Source organism: Hippopotamus amphibius, chromosome 9 (genome assembly GCF_030028045.1).
Source record: "Hippopotamus amphibius kiboko isolate mHipAmp2 chromosome 9, mHipAmp2.hap2, whole genome shotgun sequence".
NCBI classification, from domain to species: domain Eukaryota; kingdom Metazoa; phylum Chordata; class Mammalia; order Artiodactyla; family Hippopotamidae; genus Hippopotamus; species Hippopotamus amphibius.
In genome coordinates, this window is record NC_080194.1 from 11290811 (window position 1) to 11307509 (window position 16699).

At 44.3% G+C, this 16699-nt stretch overlaps 1 protein-coding gene across 1 annotated transcript in view; it reads left to right on the forward strand.

Moving 5' to 3' along the window:
* SLC1A2 (solute carrier family 1 member 2) overlaps nt 1-16699 on the forward strand; it is a 140796-nt gene that overhangs the window by 77088 nt on the left and 47009 nt on the right. The window contains exon 2 of the mRNA XM_057749319.1: nt 15088-15227. Coding sequence (XP_057605302.1) covers nt 15088-15227 — 140 coding nt within the window. The remainder of the gene's footprint in view (nt 1-15087; nt 15228-16699) is intronic.

Genomic DNA, 16699 nt, shown 5'->3' on the forward strand with positions numbered 1-16699 from the left:
CTCAGTTGCCATGGAGTGAAGTGGTGTTGATGGTCCAGTGGCCAACATACCAGACCCCTTCCAGGGGTCTCAGGGAGAGTTGCTGCTGGAGTGACTTCAGGAGTGCATACAAAGTCAAGGTTTGATCACTTGTGGTAATTAGAAGCCCTGGTTACTTTTGGCAAGGTCATCAGACATTAGTTTGAGCTTCTGGTTGACTTCAAGGCTGAGGAGTATTGTACATCCTTTCCTTGTGCTTTGTTCAGGCTTCTCTCCAAATCTGTATCCATAGGAGGAGGCTCTTGTTTAGTGCCTGAGCTGGGAAGGCTTCTGCCACTTGCTGCCAAAGTCACCTCCTAGATCCTATAGACTTGAGTTGCCCTAGTACCTGTACCTCAATAAGGTATTAATGAGTACTTAATGAGTCCAGGGGTAGATACAGGCCCTTCCCTCATGGAGTTTAAAGTCTAGTAGGGAAGACATTCAGACATTAAGGAGACATCTGAATGTGATGAAATGTGAAGTGCAAGATCTTACAGGCATGAAAAGTAGGTTGGGGGCTCAAGAAAGGATTATTCAAAGAAACAACATCAAAGAGTCAATTCAGATTTCACGTTCTAATGTAAGAAGTAGTACAGTTCTAGAACACCATGAACTATGTCTGGCTATTAAAAAGGGGGAAATTGATCATAAAAAAGGATGTAGTTCACTTGTGGGTTGTGCCATGTTTACCTAGAGCACTGTGAACCAATCTGTCTCAATAAGCTACCAGTTTGAGAAATGCACATTCTTCTCTTAAGAAGGAATTTTCCTGGTGAGAGGATTACCCTTCTGTGGTGATTGAATGGCTCAGTTTATCACTTGTAAAATAAACATACAAAACTAGTTAAGAGGAGATTGGGCAGTCAGTCTGGTGGAATTATCAGGGACTGAATATTTAGTTGACTGATCAACAGCCACATATTTAGTGGCTCATTAGAAGGAACCAAAGTAAGAAAAGACCCAAGTCATCTGCAAGGCCCTGAAATGTTTCATTGGGTGTGTTAAGCTAAAACAATAAAACAGCCAGTTACTTTTACCAGCAGAAGCGCTTTACTCAGGATCAGTGAAGAATTGCAATTTGGGACATGCAACTATGGCAAACCATGTGCAAGTTGGTAAAGCAAAGGAGAGGAGACTTTTAGAGAGGAGAAGGGGAAGTTGGGAGGGGCTGTTATAAGCAAAAAGTCCATTGGAGGAAACTGGGAGTTCAAAGTCTTGTGGCTTTTCATTGGCTGAGTTGTGACAGTCTCTCATTGGCTGAACTGTTGCCAGGCAAGCAGCAATGTTTCTGCCTCCTGCTCAGGGTAACAAAGTAGTGTCTCTCCTTTAGAGAGAGATGCAAAGTATGTGTCTTGCTGTTGGTTTGTGCATGAGAGATCTCCCTTCTGGTCCTCTGACTCCATTGTAGTGAGGTTTCCCTTCATTAATTTTCACAAGTGATGAGAGCCATTTAGAAACATGGTGTTGACCAGCCTTTGAAACAGGTTAGTGGTTAAGGAAAGATGTAGCTTTAGCCTGTGTTTATCTAGAGCTTCCCTCAAAGTTGGAAGAAGGGAGGAAAGGTGGTGTAGAAGAATTCTGCCTACATCTCAGTAAGAGAAGCTGAGAAGCCAGTATTTGAGCATATTGCCTCTCTGGACAGAACTATAGAAGAAGAGGAGTGGGTATTGATAGGAAGCTCTCAGGATCTGCCACCTTGCCTCTTAGGCTTATTATAAACATCAAATAACATACTTAGCCTGGGATCTGGTACTACATTAGCTTTCTATTGCTGCTGTAACAAATTGCCACAAATTGAGTGTTTTGAAATGGCACAAATTTATTTATTTTCTTATAATTCTGCAGATCAGAATCCAAGATGGGTCTCAGTGGGCTAAAATCAAGGTGTCAGTAGGGCTGTGTTCCTTTCTGAAGGCTCTAAAGAAGAGTTCACTTCTTTGCTTTTGCCAGCTTCCAGAAGCTGTCCACGCATTCCTAGGCTCATGGCCCCTTCCTCTGTCTTCAAAGCCAGCAACGTTGGGCTGAGTATTTCTCATGTTGCCAGTTCTCTAGTTCTCTCTCTCTCTCATGCCTTCTTCTACTTGTAAGAACCCTGGTGATTACATTGTTCCCACTTGGATAATCCAGAATAAACTCTCCAACTCAAGGTCAGTTAATTAGCAGGTTCTGGGGGTTGGGATGTGGACGTTTTGGGAGAGGCGGCATTATTCTGTATCTGTATTATTATGCTGGTACATAATAAAAAGTCAATCAATGGTCCCTATTTATAACCAGTACTCCTAGTCACTTCTTTCCCAAGTGTGAAATTACCTACTGGTCTTCATTCTTCAAATGCAAGATTGAAGCCTCAGCTCTAATAGATTTTAGAAAGCCTGCCCCTGACTGGCTTAGGGGGACAGGGATATGGCCAGACCCCACCTGGAGGGTTGTGTCCGGTCTAGGAGGTACATTGTAATTAGATGTAAATGCTTTGAGGTGCTGCAACCAGGATGGTGAGCAACTTGAGGAAGAGAAAAACGTGGGCAGAGAGAAGAGCTTCCTTCATGTGCCTGGAAAGCTGGTGGGGGAGGAGGAATTATGCTTCATGTATTGCAAGTGTGTTGTGATTAAGAGCACGTAGCTTGCACAGGTAGAGCTGGGTTCCCATCCCAGCTCAGCCAATCATCAGCTGCCTGGCTTTGGGCAAGTGACCTCACCTCTCTGATCTCCAGTTTTTCATCTATAAAGAAAGAATAATAATAATATCTACCTTGTGAAAGCGTTTGGAGTAGTCAATGAGATAGTGCATGTGAAGTGTCTAGTACATTGCCTGGTGCTAACTAGTATTATTATTAACTGGTTCCACAGGGTAGAAAAATAACCAGTGGGTAAAAGTTACAGGGAAGCAAGTTTAGGCTTACTGTAAAGGAATAACATTTCAATAGTCAAAGCTGTCCAATAGCAAGACGGTGAGACACGTGAAGTCAAAAGCTCTCCTTCACTGCACCTGCTCGGATATTGACTAGACATCAGCACGTGGAGTGACAACACCAAAGTCACCTGGGTGCTTTCTAAAAAGTCGGGAGGTCTAGGACCCACCCAATGCGCTGAATTGGGATATTGAGGGATGGGGATTAGAGATCTGTGGGTTTTTTTTTTTTTAAATATACTAAATTTTTTAAGAAACTTTATAGAAAGTGTAAATGTTAAATTTTTTATAGGAAGTTTATGTTAACTTTTTAAGAAACTACAGTTTTAGGTTCACAGCAAAATAGAGCAGCAGGTACAGAGAGCTCCCGTTGACCCCTTTTCCCACAGGCACACAACTTCCCCCACTATCAACAGCCCCCACCACAGTGGTAGATTTGTTACAATTGATGAGCATTGATGAACACTGACACATCGTTGTCACCCAAGGTCCATCGTTTACATTAGGGGGTCACTCTTGGTGTTGTTCATTCCACGGGTTTAGAGAAATGTACAATGACATATCCACCGTGATAGTACCATACAGATACTGGTTTTACTGCCCTAAAACTCCTCTATCCTCCATGTTGTCATCCCTACCCCTGGCAAACACTGATCTTTTTACTGCCTCCCTAGATTGCCTTTTCCAGAATGTCCTATAGTTGGAATCATACCACACGTAGCGTTTGCAAATTGTCTTCTTTCACTGAGTAGTACGCATTTAAGCTTCCTTCATGTCTTTTCATGGGTTGATAGCTCATTTCTTTTATATCAAGCACTGAGTGATAGTATATTGTCAGAATGTACCATAGTTTATCTATCCATTTACCTACTGAAGGGCATCTTGGTTGCTTCCAAGTTTTGGGGATTATGAATAAAGCTGCTATAAGCATCTGTGTGCAGGTCTTTTTGATTTTGAGATCCAAAGTGATCCAGAGACAGATTTGGGGCCTTCAGACCAGATAATCATTTGTCTGAGGTTGAGGGAGGACAGAGCTGCCCCGGTCATGAAATTCTAGGATTCCATGAAGATTGTGTGTAGTTCTTAAATCAGGCTTTGGTTTGGATTAGGCATTAGCCTTCTCTCTGGGCTTTTCTCTCCCAAAGCAAAATCATTCTCTTGGTCAAATGATCAGTGTCAATGTTTATTGTTAATGCAAAATTTCCTAATATAAAGAGCAATTTTTCTAATTCTGGAGAGAGAGAGTGGGCTGACTTGTTCAATCCAGACTCTACTACCCACTAACTGTGACATTGGGCAAATCATTTAACCATCCTATGCCTCAGTGTCCTCTTCAGTAAAGGATGCTAATAATATATTTACCTCCTGAGATTACTGTGGGTATTAAATGAGTTCATACACATAAAATGCTTAGAAAAAGCATGTCTAACTGCCTGGTACAAAGTAAGCTTTGCGTAAATGTTACTTGTTATCCTCCTCATCATCACCACCATCACCATCATCATCACCATCATCACCATAACCACCATCACCATCGTCACTGTCACCATCACCACCGTCACCATCACCGTCACCACTACCACCACCACCATCACCACCACCACTACCACCACCATCACCATCATCACCACCATCACCATCATCACCACCACCATCACCACCAGCACCACCAGCACCACCATCACCAGTACCACCATCACCACCACCACCATCATCATCATCACCACCATCATCACCACTACCACTATCACCACCACCACCATCATCATCATCACCACCACCATCATCATCATCACCATCACCACCATCGCCACCACTACCATCACCACCACTACCACCATCACCACCACCACCATCATCATCATCACCATCACCATCATCATCACCACCATCACCATCACCACCATCACCATCACCACCACTACCACCATCACCACCACCACCACCATCATCATCACCATCATCATCCTCTTTTTATCCTTACTATTACCACTTACCAGACATTTGAGTCCCCCTGAGGTTAAAAGTTCTTCCTAGTGGAGAACTGGGGGAGCTGGAGTGACCCCTCGTGGTATCTCACACCAGCATGTGCTTCCTGCGCATTGTGGTTACCTGAGGGGAGGGATCAGTTCAGTGGATGCCCGTTTCCCACGATGGTATACCTGAGGCTGGGGTGGGGTATCACATGTCCCATATGTTGCTAGTGGCTGGGCGGAGATGGAAGTTTTGTTGTGTCCATCACTCTGCAAACATCCCTACACAGGCTGTAGCCAAAGGACCCTGCACTCAAAGGCAGAGCACAGCACAGGTTTCATTCTGGCTGCAAGACCACCTGGTTCAAGTCCCAGCTCTGCTGCTTCTGAACTTGGGCAAGCTTTAGAATCACAGTTTCTAAGATGGAATAATTCCTTCCCTCTCAGGGGTGTCATGAGGAAATAAGTTAATGGAGTTGAAAATATTTTGTGAACTATGCAAATGTTAAGTTATTATTGATATTAACTTATGTGCTTGTGAGTTCCGTGGATGAAATGTTGGTTATTATTTATAATTTAAAAGAGGAACACAAAGAGAAGAGCCTGCAGGAAATCTTTTTTTGGAAGATAAACTGTGTGTGAGAGTACTTTGCAGTTATGGGCATGGAAAAGCAGAGGCAGATAAAGACCAGGAATTTCTTTTTTTTGGCCTCTGTGTCCTCTTGTAACCTGGGCTATCTAGAAGCCCCACTGCTTTTGTCTCATCTGAAGGAGACCTTTACATGTTCCCAAAGTATAAGGTATTTTTTGGGTCGAATTAGTACCTGTTCTTTTGTTGGCAAATCCAGCACCATTGAAATCAGCCATTTGGGTCCAAGCTCAAAATATAATATATATTTACTTCTAACACCATAATTTATTTAGTTTGCTTGTCTATTCTTAAAGTCTTTATTCAATTCTAAGGTGCACACGAAAAAGCACATAGATCTTAAGTAACCAGCTTGATTAATTTTCATAAATTGAACACACGTGAAACTAGTCTCCAAATTAAAAAGGAAAGTAAAAAGAAAAAGAAAATTTCTAGCCTCAGTAAACCCTGTTGAAGCCACAGAGTTTTGAAGACAGTGACTTCAGAACTGACTGGGGCAGTAGCAAAGTTCACATCCAATGTTCTGACCTCCCCTCTTTTTATTTGGCTTCTGGTTGTGGTTCTGGTCAGGACCGGTATCAAGGGGTTTTCCCCAGCATCTTACTCTTAGGGAGAGATCTGAGAAGCTCCTTCACACTGGGGTGACAGTGAATGTTTTTCCCTGGATTTCTGGCTTTAATCTGGTCTCCTGCTGGGATACAAAGGAACAAGTCTCTCTCAAGGAGGAATTTCAAGGCCTCTGGGAGCCAGAGGTGGATGACTTTGAAGGGTGATAGAGAAACCTTAAAGAAGTCCTGAAGCATCACCCCACAAAAGCACAGTGTGGCCTTTTGAATGCCAGCCCTGGGAGATCTAACCATCTGCAGGGTCACGGTGGGGACTTGCCTTCTTGCTTGGAACTAACACTGTATTTCATGGTTGTCTGCTTGGTCTAAAAGGAGAGAAAAGGCACACAGACTGCTTTGCTCACCAAGAGAGGACTGCATTAAAGAAAAACAATTGAAGGGTGTGATCAAAACGTCCAGAAATTCTCAGCTACTGGATGCCTCGCCCAGGTTCTGCTGGTGCCTGAAGGCCCTGCAGCTCATTAAGCCACTTAGTTAACATCCCAGCCAGTCCCCTGTCTGGGGGACTGACTGGGAAGCCTCAGTTTGGGAAGCTTCTGGGGCCAGAGGAAGACCTTCCCAGGCCTCAGGGCCAAATCTAGAGCTCTGTGAATCAAGGGAGTGCCTCAAAATCAGAATCCCATTGGGAAGGGAATAAATGCCTAGGCTCTTTGGTTGAGGGATCACATTTTGGAGAATCCAAATTTAGGGATGTTGATCTTGACAACTGAGTCCTAAGGCCTCTTCCTGTGTCCTTGTCAGTTTCCTCTGAAGGCCTAGTTAGCTGAGCCCAGACTGGTTCATGGCTCCACCCTCCTCTGAGGATGCCGGAAGCAGTGGAGCCACCATGCTTGGGCAGGGCAGCTGGATCAAAACCACCAGCAGGGAAGGGCCAGCCCTGGGTGGTGCTGACCTGCCCCTTCCTGCCACCCACTGGTTTTTCTAAGGCAGGTGTTTGTGCTTTTGCTGTCTTCTCTCTTCTTAGATTTCCTAGTCTTTGAGAACACTGCCCTCGAGAACTGTGTCACACAGAACCTGTGACTAGAACATATTTTTTATCTACTCACCCATTCATTTATTTATTTTTTTAAACATACAATAAATGAGCATCTATTATATTCCAGGAACCATGCTGAGTGTGGGAAAGGCAGAGTCAAGTAGGTCAAGATCTCGCCTTCGAAGAGTTTATATGCTAGGGGGGAACAGACAAGCAAATTGTGATAAATACCTTGAGAGAGGTAAACACAGGTGAGCTCAGGTAAGCTCAGGTAAGCTGCCGGAGGAGTGTCCAAAAAGCAAACTTGGGAGTCAACAAAGACTTCCTGAGGGAAGTCATACTCGAATTTGAATTTTGAGGAAGAAATAGAAATTAAACTATGAAGGCTGGATAGGAGGGTAGGGGAGGGTATTTTCCGGAAGAGACAGTTTGCATCAAGGCAAAGCGGTTGGGGCCAAGTTCCCTGTGGCTCAAACCCAGTGTGCGTCCCCCATGAATCGCCTCCAATTTATTGAAGTTACGTGAAGGTTTCAAATGTATTTTCATGCTGTTCCACGAACCAAAGAGGATGGCAGTTACTTCAGAATTGACCTGCCTCTGGGGACTGGGCTGGCCAGTGTGCTCCTAGGCCATGGCTCAATCTTCATTTTTAGAAGGCGTTTCCAACTTGGGAAGATCAAACCCCCACCCCAGTCTGTCACTTGGGCCTGGAGGTTTACTGTTCCTTGGTGTCTTGTTTCTGTTTTTGGTGGTGAGCCTTTCTGGAAATGGGCAATTCCATTGGGTCAAGGCCGACTTAAGTCTCTCCCCTGGGGAGGACAAAAGTCCAGACTGTACTCCTGATGCTCTTTGAGAGGTGGTTCAGGCCATTCCACAGTGTGGACGCTTGTAGCAGTGGGAACTTCCCAGGTTCCCACCCACTTGGGCCCCCTTCTGGGACTTTCTTTTTGTAAAAAGCACAGATACCATTTATTGCTAAAGCAATTTACTAAAATTCAACAGTAGCTAAGCTATCTGGTCATTTTGTACCATTTTAGACATTTAAGACAAAGAAAGGAAACTGAAATTGAATATCAATTATATGTTAAATACGATTGGTGCTTTCATAAGTATTATCTTGTTCAAGGCTCTACAATGACCCAGTGAGTTGAATGTTATTGTCCAAGAGATTAAATGAATGCCTTGTCCCAGCCACAGCTGGAAAAGAGAGATTTGAACCAAGAAGCCAGTGATGACCACGTAATTATGTAGTTGCAGTCCACCGAGGTGCCTTCTGTCAGCTGTTAATCAGAGCTGGTGTTTTGACTTCTGGTTCTTGGCAGAAGGAGTGCATATTTTATTTATTCTTTTATGATTTTGTCTCCTGCTACTTCTTCCTTCTCTCCTACTACTTCTTGTGTGAGGACATCCAAAGTCCCACCTGACTCTCTGTTTGCCATTCATGTCATTAGCCAGTTTGGGCCCCTTGGCCTGGGAAATGATGTGGAGAAAGGATTCCTTTCCCTCAATTTTTCATCTTGAATGTTTCTGTGAGTACCTCCTGTCCAGTTCCATGGGAGCTGACTGTGAAAGAGATAGGTGGCCTGTCAGTGATTCAATAGAGAATTGGCAGTTGGCTGGTTCCAATGCCAGTTCAGCTGTTTGACCACATTCCCATGGCCTTGACCTGCCCACCTTAGAAGTCTAGACTGAGAATTGGTCAAGCGTGGATGGCGGATTAAGATGATGCCTGTGTCTGAATTGTATACTGAGTCTGACCCCAAACTCAGCTTTAGTAGCACTAGAAAAGCTTGCTTGTGTAGCAGAGGTAGGAAAGGTGAAAATGGAGGTAAGACATAAAGAAATGGTTGTCATTGCTATTATTGGTTTGTCTCTTATCTCTAAGTCACCCATAAGCTCTAAGCTCGTTCAGTCCTGGATAGAACAGAATGGAGGCTGCATCTCTGAAACTGAAGGCTATTAATTACCACCCCCACTTCCCAGGAGAATCACAGAATTTTAGAACATTGAAGAATTTCTAATCCAACCCCCTTATTTTACAGATTAAGAGCCTGGGACCTAAAATATAAAAATCTGCCAAAACTGATACCTAAATCCCATTGATATTTCACATTGAGTGTCTTTTTATTGTTTCATAGCGTTTTACTTTTCTGTCTGTTGATTATGGTCAAGTAACTTTACATCAGTCTTGTACTATGTCTGACACAGTCAGTTAGCCCTGGAGTTAGAATCCGGACCTCCTGACTGCCCCGCTCATGTTGTCTACTAGGTCCACTCTTGTCATGATTTGGGATAATTGTAAACCGTGCTCTTTAGCTAGACCTTCCGATATTCAAGAAGAAGCTTAAGATGTATCATTTGTGAAGTCTGGAGTTCACTGGCAGGACATTTCCAGACAGTATTGATGTGATCTAGGAAATGGACACAGTGAACAGAAGGGACTGAAGGAGGTTTGGAAGCTGTGAACCTCTAGGTTTCATTCATTCTCAGGATCGATGAGGATACAGTATCTGTCAGAGAGATTCTGACTTGGTCAGCGAGCAGCCTGCACATGGTTAAACCAGGTCTTACAGGACCTAGCACGGGTGAAAGGACTGGTTGTTGGAAATTCCCAGCTGTTGTCGAGTTCCAGTGCCTTTCCCTGTGGGGGTGGTGTTCTTTAGGGAGCCAGGGAATTCCCAGATGTGGGACAGTCAGAACTGTAATCACCGTTTTGTGGTGCTTAGAGCTGACAGCACTGGTATTTCCGGCATTCTTTTCCAAACACCTTGACCACCTTGGAGAAAGCCCCTCCACAAACACTATATTTGTTCTTGAGGGTCTGACCTGGTGTCCCCCATTAGGGCCATTTCTGGACATTGTCTCTTCTGTGACTCTGAGGTCTTTGGACTTGGGTAGCAGAAGGTCAGGTGGGTGACGTCTGTAGCAGGCCTCACATCCTTCAGGCAGAAACACACCAATTACTTTTAGGTTGCCTGGGGAACATTCTGTTGTCACCTCATTGAAGCAGGGAAGAAGAAAAAAAGGATTTGATGCCAGAGGAGTTGACACAGAAGTGTGCGGGCAGGAAATCTGAATCCAACACCACATCTAATGAGTCTACTATTAGAGGCTCCTGGCAGAGCAAAGGAAAGCAAATGCAAATGAAAAGCACGTCCTGAGAATTGTTTAAAATTCATCACCAGCCCCATTACATGTTCTCTTTGGAGTCACAGAGGATGTTTTGCACGATAAGCTGAGCTTGCCTTCGAAACAGGGCTCAAGTGGATTTGTGTGAGAAAGAACTGGGCAGCGACTGCAAAATTAACAGCTGTTCAAATAGTTCAGTGGAGGAGCTAAGGCTGAAGGAAATTATAGGCTCATTGTTGAAGTTTAAATTATTCAAACAGCTCTCCCATCGCACGGCCTTTGTTGGGCAATGGAGAAAGGTCTGGTGGCGTTGGCTTACAGAACCTTCCAATACCGTATTAAGGAATTATGTTGCTAAATCTTCCATCCAGAAGGCACTCAAGTAGAAATGGAGGTGGTGAACAGTGTGGGGAAAGCATCAGGCTTGATGGATTTGGCATAACCAAGCCACACCTGGGCTTTCAAAGTCCTTATTTCTTGGTTCCGCCTGCACAGCCACAAGTTGTAGGAAGGGAACGTTAATGAGAGGATAAGTGTGCACACTGGAAATAATTTATTGTATTTATACAGTGGACCTACCCTCATCAGGCCTTGCCCTTTCTGCTCACTGCCAGGAAAGTAAGTCTGCAGGCTGTTGTAGCCTCAGGCCTTCCTCCTATGCCCAGCTCACCTTTCTCTGGTCTCCATTTTTTTTGCTTGGAACTGGGACAGTCGTCGAAATGCCACCATATTCGTGATGGTATCGGGACCCAGCATTACTGCCTTGACTTTCATTTGAATCAGTACCCGAGCTAAAAACCAACACATGGACATCAGAATTGGCATCTGATGGGAGCTTCAGGCTCTAGTTTGGACAAACAGATTTCCAGACTGTGTGCATCCCATCTATTCGCTAAGCTCTGGACACATTGCATAATTAATTTAGGAGACCCCCCTCATTCCTCCAGGTTTCTGTTCAAATGTCCCCTTATCACCAAGCCCTCCTTCCCTGACCACTTGATGCAATATAGCTCTGCCTTCTTCCCACAGGTCACCCTCTTCCTAGCACGTATCTCCACTTGAAATATATTTATTCATTTATTTTTATCCCACTAAAATGTACACTCCATGAGAGCAAGGGCTTTGTCTGTTTTGTCTATTGTGATATTTTAGCACCTACAACAGCGTGGGGCCTGTAATATATGCCCAAGAGGAATCTGTGGAACACATGCAGAATGGTATGAGGGTTGCTAGGTGGCATGCTGCCGGTCTACTGTAGAAGGGCCTTGTTCCAGGAGAAAGCACAGTGCCCTGGAGCGCTGCTTTCCAATTCTTAATTCCTTTGAGCAAACATTTATCAAGCGCTTGGGACCAGGTGTTAAAGATCACTGTCCTGCTCTCAGGGTTCGAAGACTGGTGGCGGACGTTTAAATTCAATCCATCTTTTAAGATCCAGCTCTGGTATCAGCCCCTCCTGGGAGCCTTTCGTGGAGAAGCCTAGCTTCTCCAAAGCTAGGTTAGGCCCCGTCCTTGCCATGTCCCACAGCATCCTGTGCAGGAACTTATTGTGCCCATATGTGAAGCACGTATGCAATGTGCTTTGTGTTTCCCCTGAAGAGCTCCTTAAGCTCAAGGATTCCCCCTTACTCATTACTGACTATAGTGTCTGACACACAGAGTAACTACCTCAGTAAATACCAGTTCTCCTTGTTATTGCTGCTGTTGCCATGCGCATTCAGTAACCAGCATTCGCAGAGCGGTGGATGTGTGTGTCTCATTTGAAAAACTATATCTGTTCTAGGGATGTCGTGTAGGTCATGATGAATGCAGTGAGCACTGCTGGATGTTATATAGGAAAGTCGTTAAGAGAGTAAATCCTAAGAGTTCTCATCACAAGGAAGAGAATTCTATTTCTTTAATTTTGTAATATATGAGATGATGGATGTTTTCTAAAGTTACTGTGATAAATCACTTCATGTTGTATGTAAGTCAAATCATTATGCTGCTTACCTTAAACTTACACAGCATTGTGTGTCAATTATATCTCAATAAAACTGGAAGGAAAAAAAACTTAGCACTGTAGGAAGGAATAAACATCATTAGAAACGGTAAATACTAAGCAAAAACAAAAAACAAAGCAAAACTAAATCTGTTCTTCTGAAGACATATAAGGCTTAGAAGCAGCTCTCTGTTAGGTTATACAATACTACTCATACTTAACGTTTTATTCGATGTCTCCATTTCAGGCTCTCCTTGTGTTCTGGGGGATGCAGGGATCACTTAGACTGGTCTAGGGTCTTTACAAAGAGTTCTTAGGGGACTCACTGCATCCCCAGAGGCAAGCCGAGACCCTGATGTACTTTAACAATGATTTTCTATGTGCAGATGTTAGGAGCTCCTCTGAGCCTGGAGCACGTATTTAATTTCAAGAGGGCAAGTCACAGTCATTCTCTCAATAAATACTTATGGGTTCATGACATTTTGATGCTGCCACTTTGATGTGGCTGTTTTGATTCTGGGCTTCGGGGACATTTTGTCATGGCTTAAAAGACAAATCATTAAACATACAGCGATTTTGTGCGACTGAGAAGTGTGGCCAACAGGCATCCAACCACGCTGCTGGATCGCGTGTGTACATTAACCTAATATTTATGTGTTTTTGCTTGGACATGGCTGTCTTGATGCCTGACACTTTCATTACATCATATGGATCCTGCCAGAATGTCTGGTTTAAATACTTGTTAGTCTCACTGAAATACCAACCACGTGCCTGATTCTAACTTCAGTGGCAGGAGGGCTTCCAATGAAGCAGAAGGCAGGGGATTACAGTCTCCAGGGGCTCGCAGAGTTCTTGCCAAGGGCTGGCTAACGAATGCATTCGCCCTTTCAGAACACGCACGGCCTCCGTTCTTTGTTGGCAATTTCCTGGTTTACAGCTTCAGATTACAGGCTGGAGAGGTGTTTAAAAATATAAAAAGATCCTAATGCAAGCATAGAAATATGGGCCATCCATGTTAAAAAGATCATTTTGATCATTTTCCCTGCTGTGTTGTAAAAAGAACTTTTCCATCTGTTTCCCTTGATGATGGGAAGAGGCCGTATTTACTGCTCACCGGTCATAAAGGCCCCTGTCTGCTTGCTGTGAGCTTCATGTCCTGTTTTCTTCTCTAGACTGCCTGAGTGACCATTAACACACACCTATGCCAGATAGTCAGAGGTTGCCCCCAAACTAACCAGATGAGTAGAAAATTAGGCCACTAAGGGAGACTAAGAAGTTTATATTTTGACGAATGTTTTCATGTGGGTATTCTACCAGACCATGCCACGTTATTCCTAATTTTAAAATATTTTGAAAGCAAGTCTATTAAGCAGCCTGTTATGAAAAAGTAAGTTGTTGTATTGGGTCCCTGGTCTTCACTCTGAGGCTCTGGAAGCTAAGTTTGGTGTCTTGAGAGAATGATGGTGCAATGGGGTGGGTCTCTAAGTTAAATGTCACCCTTGTTCCCTGGAGAAAGGAACCACTTGTACTGGCTGCCATGCCAGGCCTCTAACATAAATTATCACGTTTAACTTCCACGAGGTAGGCCTCAAGCCCTTCTTTCTATAAACCACAGCTAGCAAAAGTGATAGAGTCATGATTTGAACCCAAAATCCACACTGATTCCAAAACCTACACCGTTACTTATAACCAGTGATTCCAAACCACTAGTCTGAAGAATGGTGTTGGTTCCAAAGGAATGTCTTCTCCAGTCTGTGGTGAGAATATCTGGGTAAGACTGACACTTGCCTATCTTAGAAGGCATTGTCATTTATTCAGAGACTATGATTTGTCTTTCTAGGTGTTTAAGACCTTTTTTTGTTTGTCACATGATGGTGGTTGTAAATGGCAGCTAATAAAAAAACATCTTAAGATGTCAAAGTAAAAAATTGGCCTCCCTATATTGGTCCCCAAGCTGAAACTTGAAACCTTTTTGGCCTGGGAAATGACATAGCTGGAAAAAAGAGGCAGTGTGCTTATTATCCTGGCAAGGGCTCTGTTGGCAGGGTCTTAGTGTAGCTTGGGTTCACATGGGGTTTTTCTGGAAGAGGGCTGGGGTGCATCTTCATCTGGTGATGAAGGCCATCACATGCTTCTTAGAGCCATACTTCTTTGACACTGAGTAGCAAGACTCTTGGGCAGGTTAAGTGACCTTTTAAAAACCACGATGGAGTAGATTTTTTAAAACTACATAAACCATCCTTTCCAAAAGAGAGGTAAAACTTGGACTACCAGCATTTATGACTTTTCTGTGTCCAGAATGGCGAAGGCTTGAGCTCAGAGGCATTTAATTTAGCAATGCCTTAGGCTGTGACTCTCCTGACCTTAGAGTAATCAAAAGTTATCTTTTTGCTGTTGATACAAGAATGAAAGAGCTCAGTTTTTGGAGCCAGACATATCTGGGTTTGACTTTCCATTCCTTTTAGCCTTGTGACCCTGGGCAAGTTACTTTCTGTAAAACGAGGCAGGGATAGTTGCCTCAGAGAATTACTATGGTGGGCAACTCTTGGAAAAAGCTTCCACTGCCTGTGGATGCTTTTTCTGTGATCATCCAAGATAATAGGAATAAAAGCACTTGGCATGTTGGCTTTCAGTGTGTGCTAGTGTCCTGCTTATAGGTAAGCTGAAATTGAGGGTACCTCGAGTTGCTCTGGTTTTTACTTTTCTGCCAATGGTTCCAGATTCCCCGCTGTGCCTGCCGAAGGCTGTTTCACCTCCTACAACCTGAGCCCCTCAAACCACAGAGATGCCTAACAGACTCTAACCGCTGCCCTCACTTCTGTTTTAGTGCCAACAACATGCCCAAGCAGGTGGAAGTACGGATGCACGACAGCCACCTCAGCTCAGAGGAGCCAAAGCCCCGGCATCTGGGGCTGCGCTTGTGCGACAAGCTGGGGAAGAATCTCCTGCTCACGCTGACCGTGTTTGGTAGGTAACAGCCCTGCCCCACCCGTCCCTCTTCCCTCCGTCTCTCCGGGCTCTGTGCGGAAGCTGGTTTTGGCAGCCAGCCCTCCCCCTGGAAAGCAAGCCATCAGCTCTGCTTAAGCCCGCCTTTGCCCAGGCACGGCTGCCTCAGTGATACCATCTTCCCTCTCAGCTGACCTAGCCATGTTTTCCTCCTTGGGGTTCTAGTGGTTCTCAGGTTTCAGTATGCATGTACATCTCCCATGGATATGTTAGCATGCCGATTCCCAGGCCCTACACACGAAGACTTTGCTTTGGGCCATTTGGAGTGAGACTTTGGAATCTACATGTTAACAAACCTTCTGGGTGATTCCAAAGCAGATGGTCAGTATACCACATTTAGAGAAGTACCTGCGCCCAGATAAAGGCAACAGTTGCCAAAACCCCACCAACAGGGCTCCCAAGGTCTAACCTTCTCCAAGCACCTCATTAACTTAGATTCAGTTAGCACATTAGCTAATGAGGTCCATGGGGAAGAGGCTTGTCCCAAAGCCTTGATGCACTCCAGCTCCACCTTGAAAGCCTCACTCCCCTGCTTCTGGCCTCACCCAAGCTCTGGTTGTCCTTTTGTGTGACTATTGATACAGATCTGGCCTTGGGTTTTCAACCAGGATTTATTGAAAATGGGGAAAATTGTGGTTTCTTATAGTGACAACCACATTGTCTCATTTCTCTCTCCTCGTTGTTCTTCACCTCTTATGAGGCTATACACGGAAGCAGTGAAGAGCCATCTACACTCACACACACCCTTTGTCCGTGGCTTCTCCTTCGAGTCAGTCATCTTGGATGTCAGTGAACTAGAGTCGGGACTGGGAAGTTTCCCCCCAGCTCAGTTCACTTAATAGAAGAAAACCACAGGTGTGGTAGGGTTTTCCAAGAGTTACCCTCTACAGAAGCAAATTTCAGTCATCACAGGTTTTGAAGAAGTGTGTTTTTCATCTGTGGAATTAAAAAAGATCAGGCTTTTGGCCATGTTACTCCCTTTGCGTCTCTGGAGTCAACACCATGGCCACATACCCAGGACGTCCCTCCCTCCCTTGCACCAGTCATGCTATGACCCCTCTTGTGGTCTCCAGAAGGGAAGTTTATGTTGGCCACCAGTTTGGAAAGATCCAAGCTTTTCTTGTGGATTCCCTAAGTATGCAAAGTGAAAGGCTCCTCATAGCATCTCTGCCCAAATCGTTTCCTCCCAAATTATGTATTTTTAGACACCCTCCTTGATCTCCCCTAAGATCAGCAAGTCTCAAGATTATGTACAAGGACATAGAAGTCAAAGACAACACTTCTTGAGGATAAGCCGTGGGGAAATTATTGGAAGTCAAAGAAAATAGAAGAAAAAAGAAAACACCCCAAGTTAGTCCCTTAAATGTTCCTTTAATCTGGTACTCAGTTAAAAAGGGAAGAAATAATTAAACACCATGGCATGTGGCCAGCCT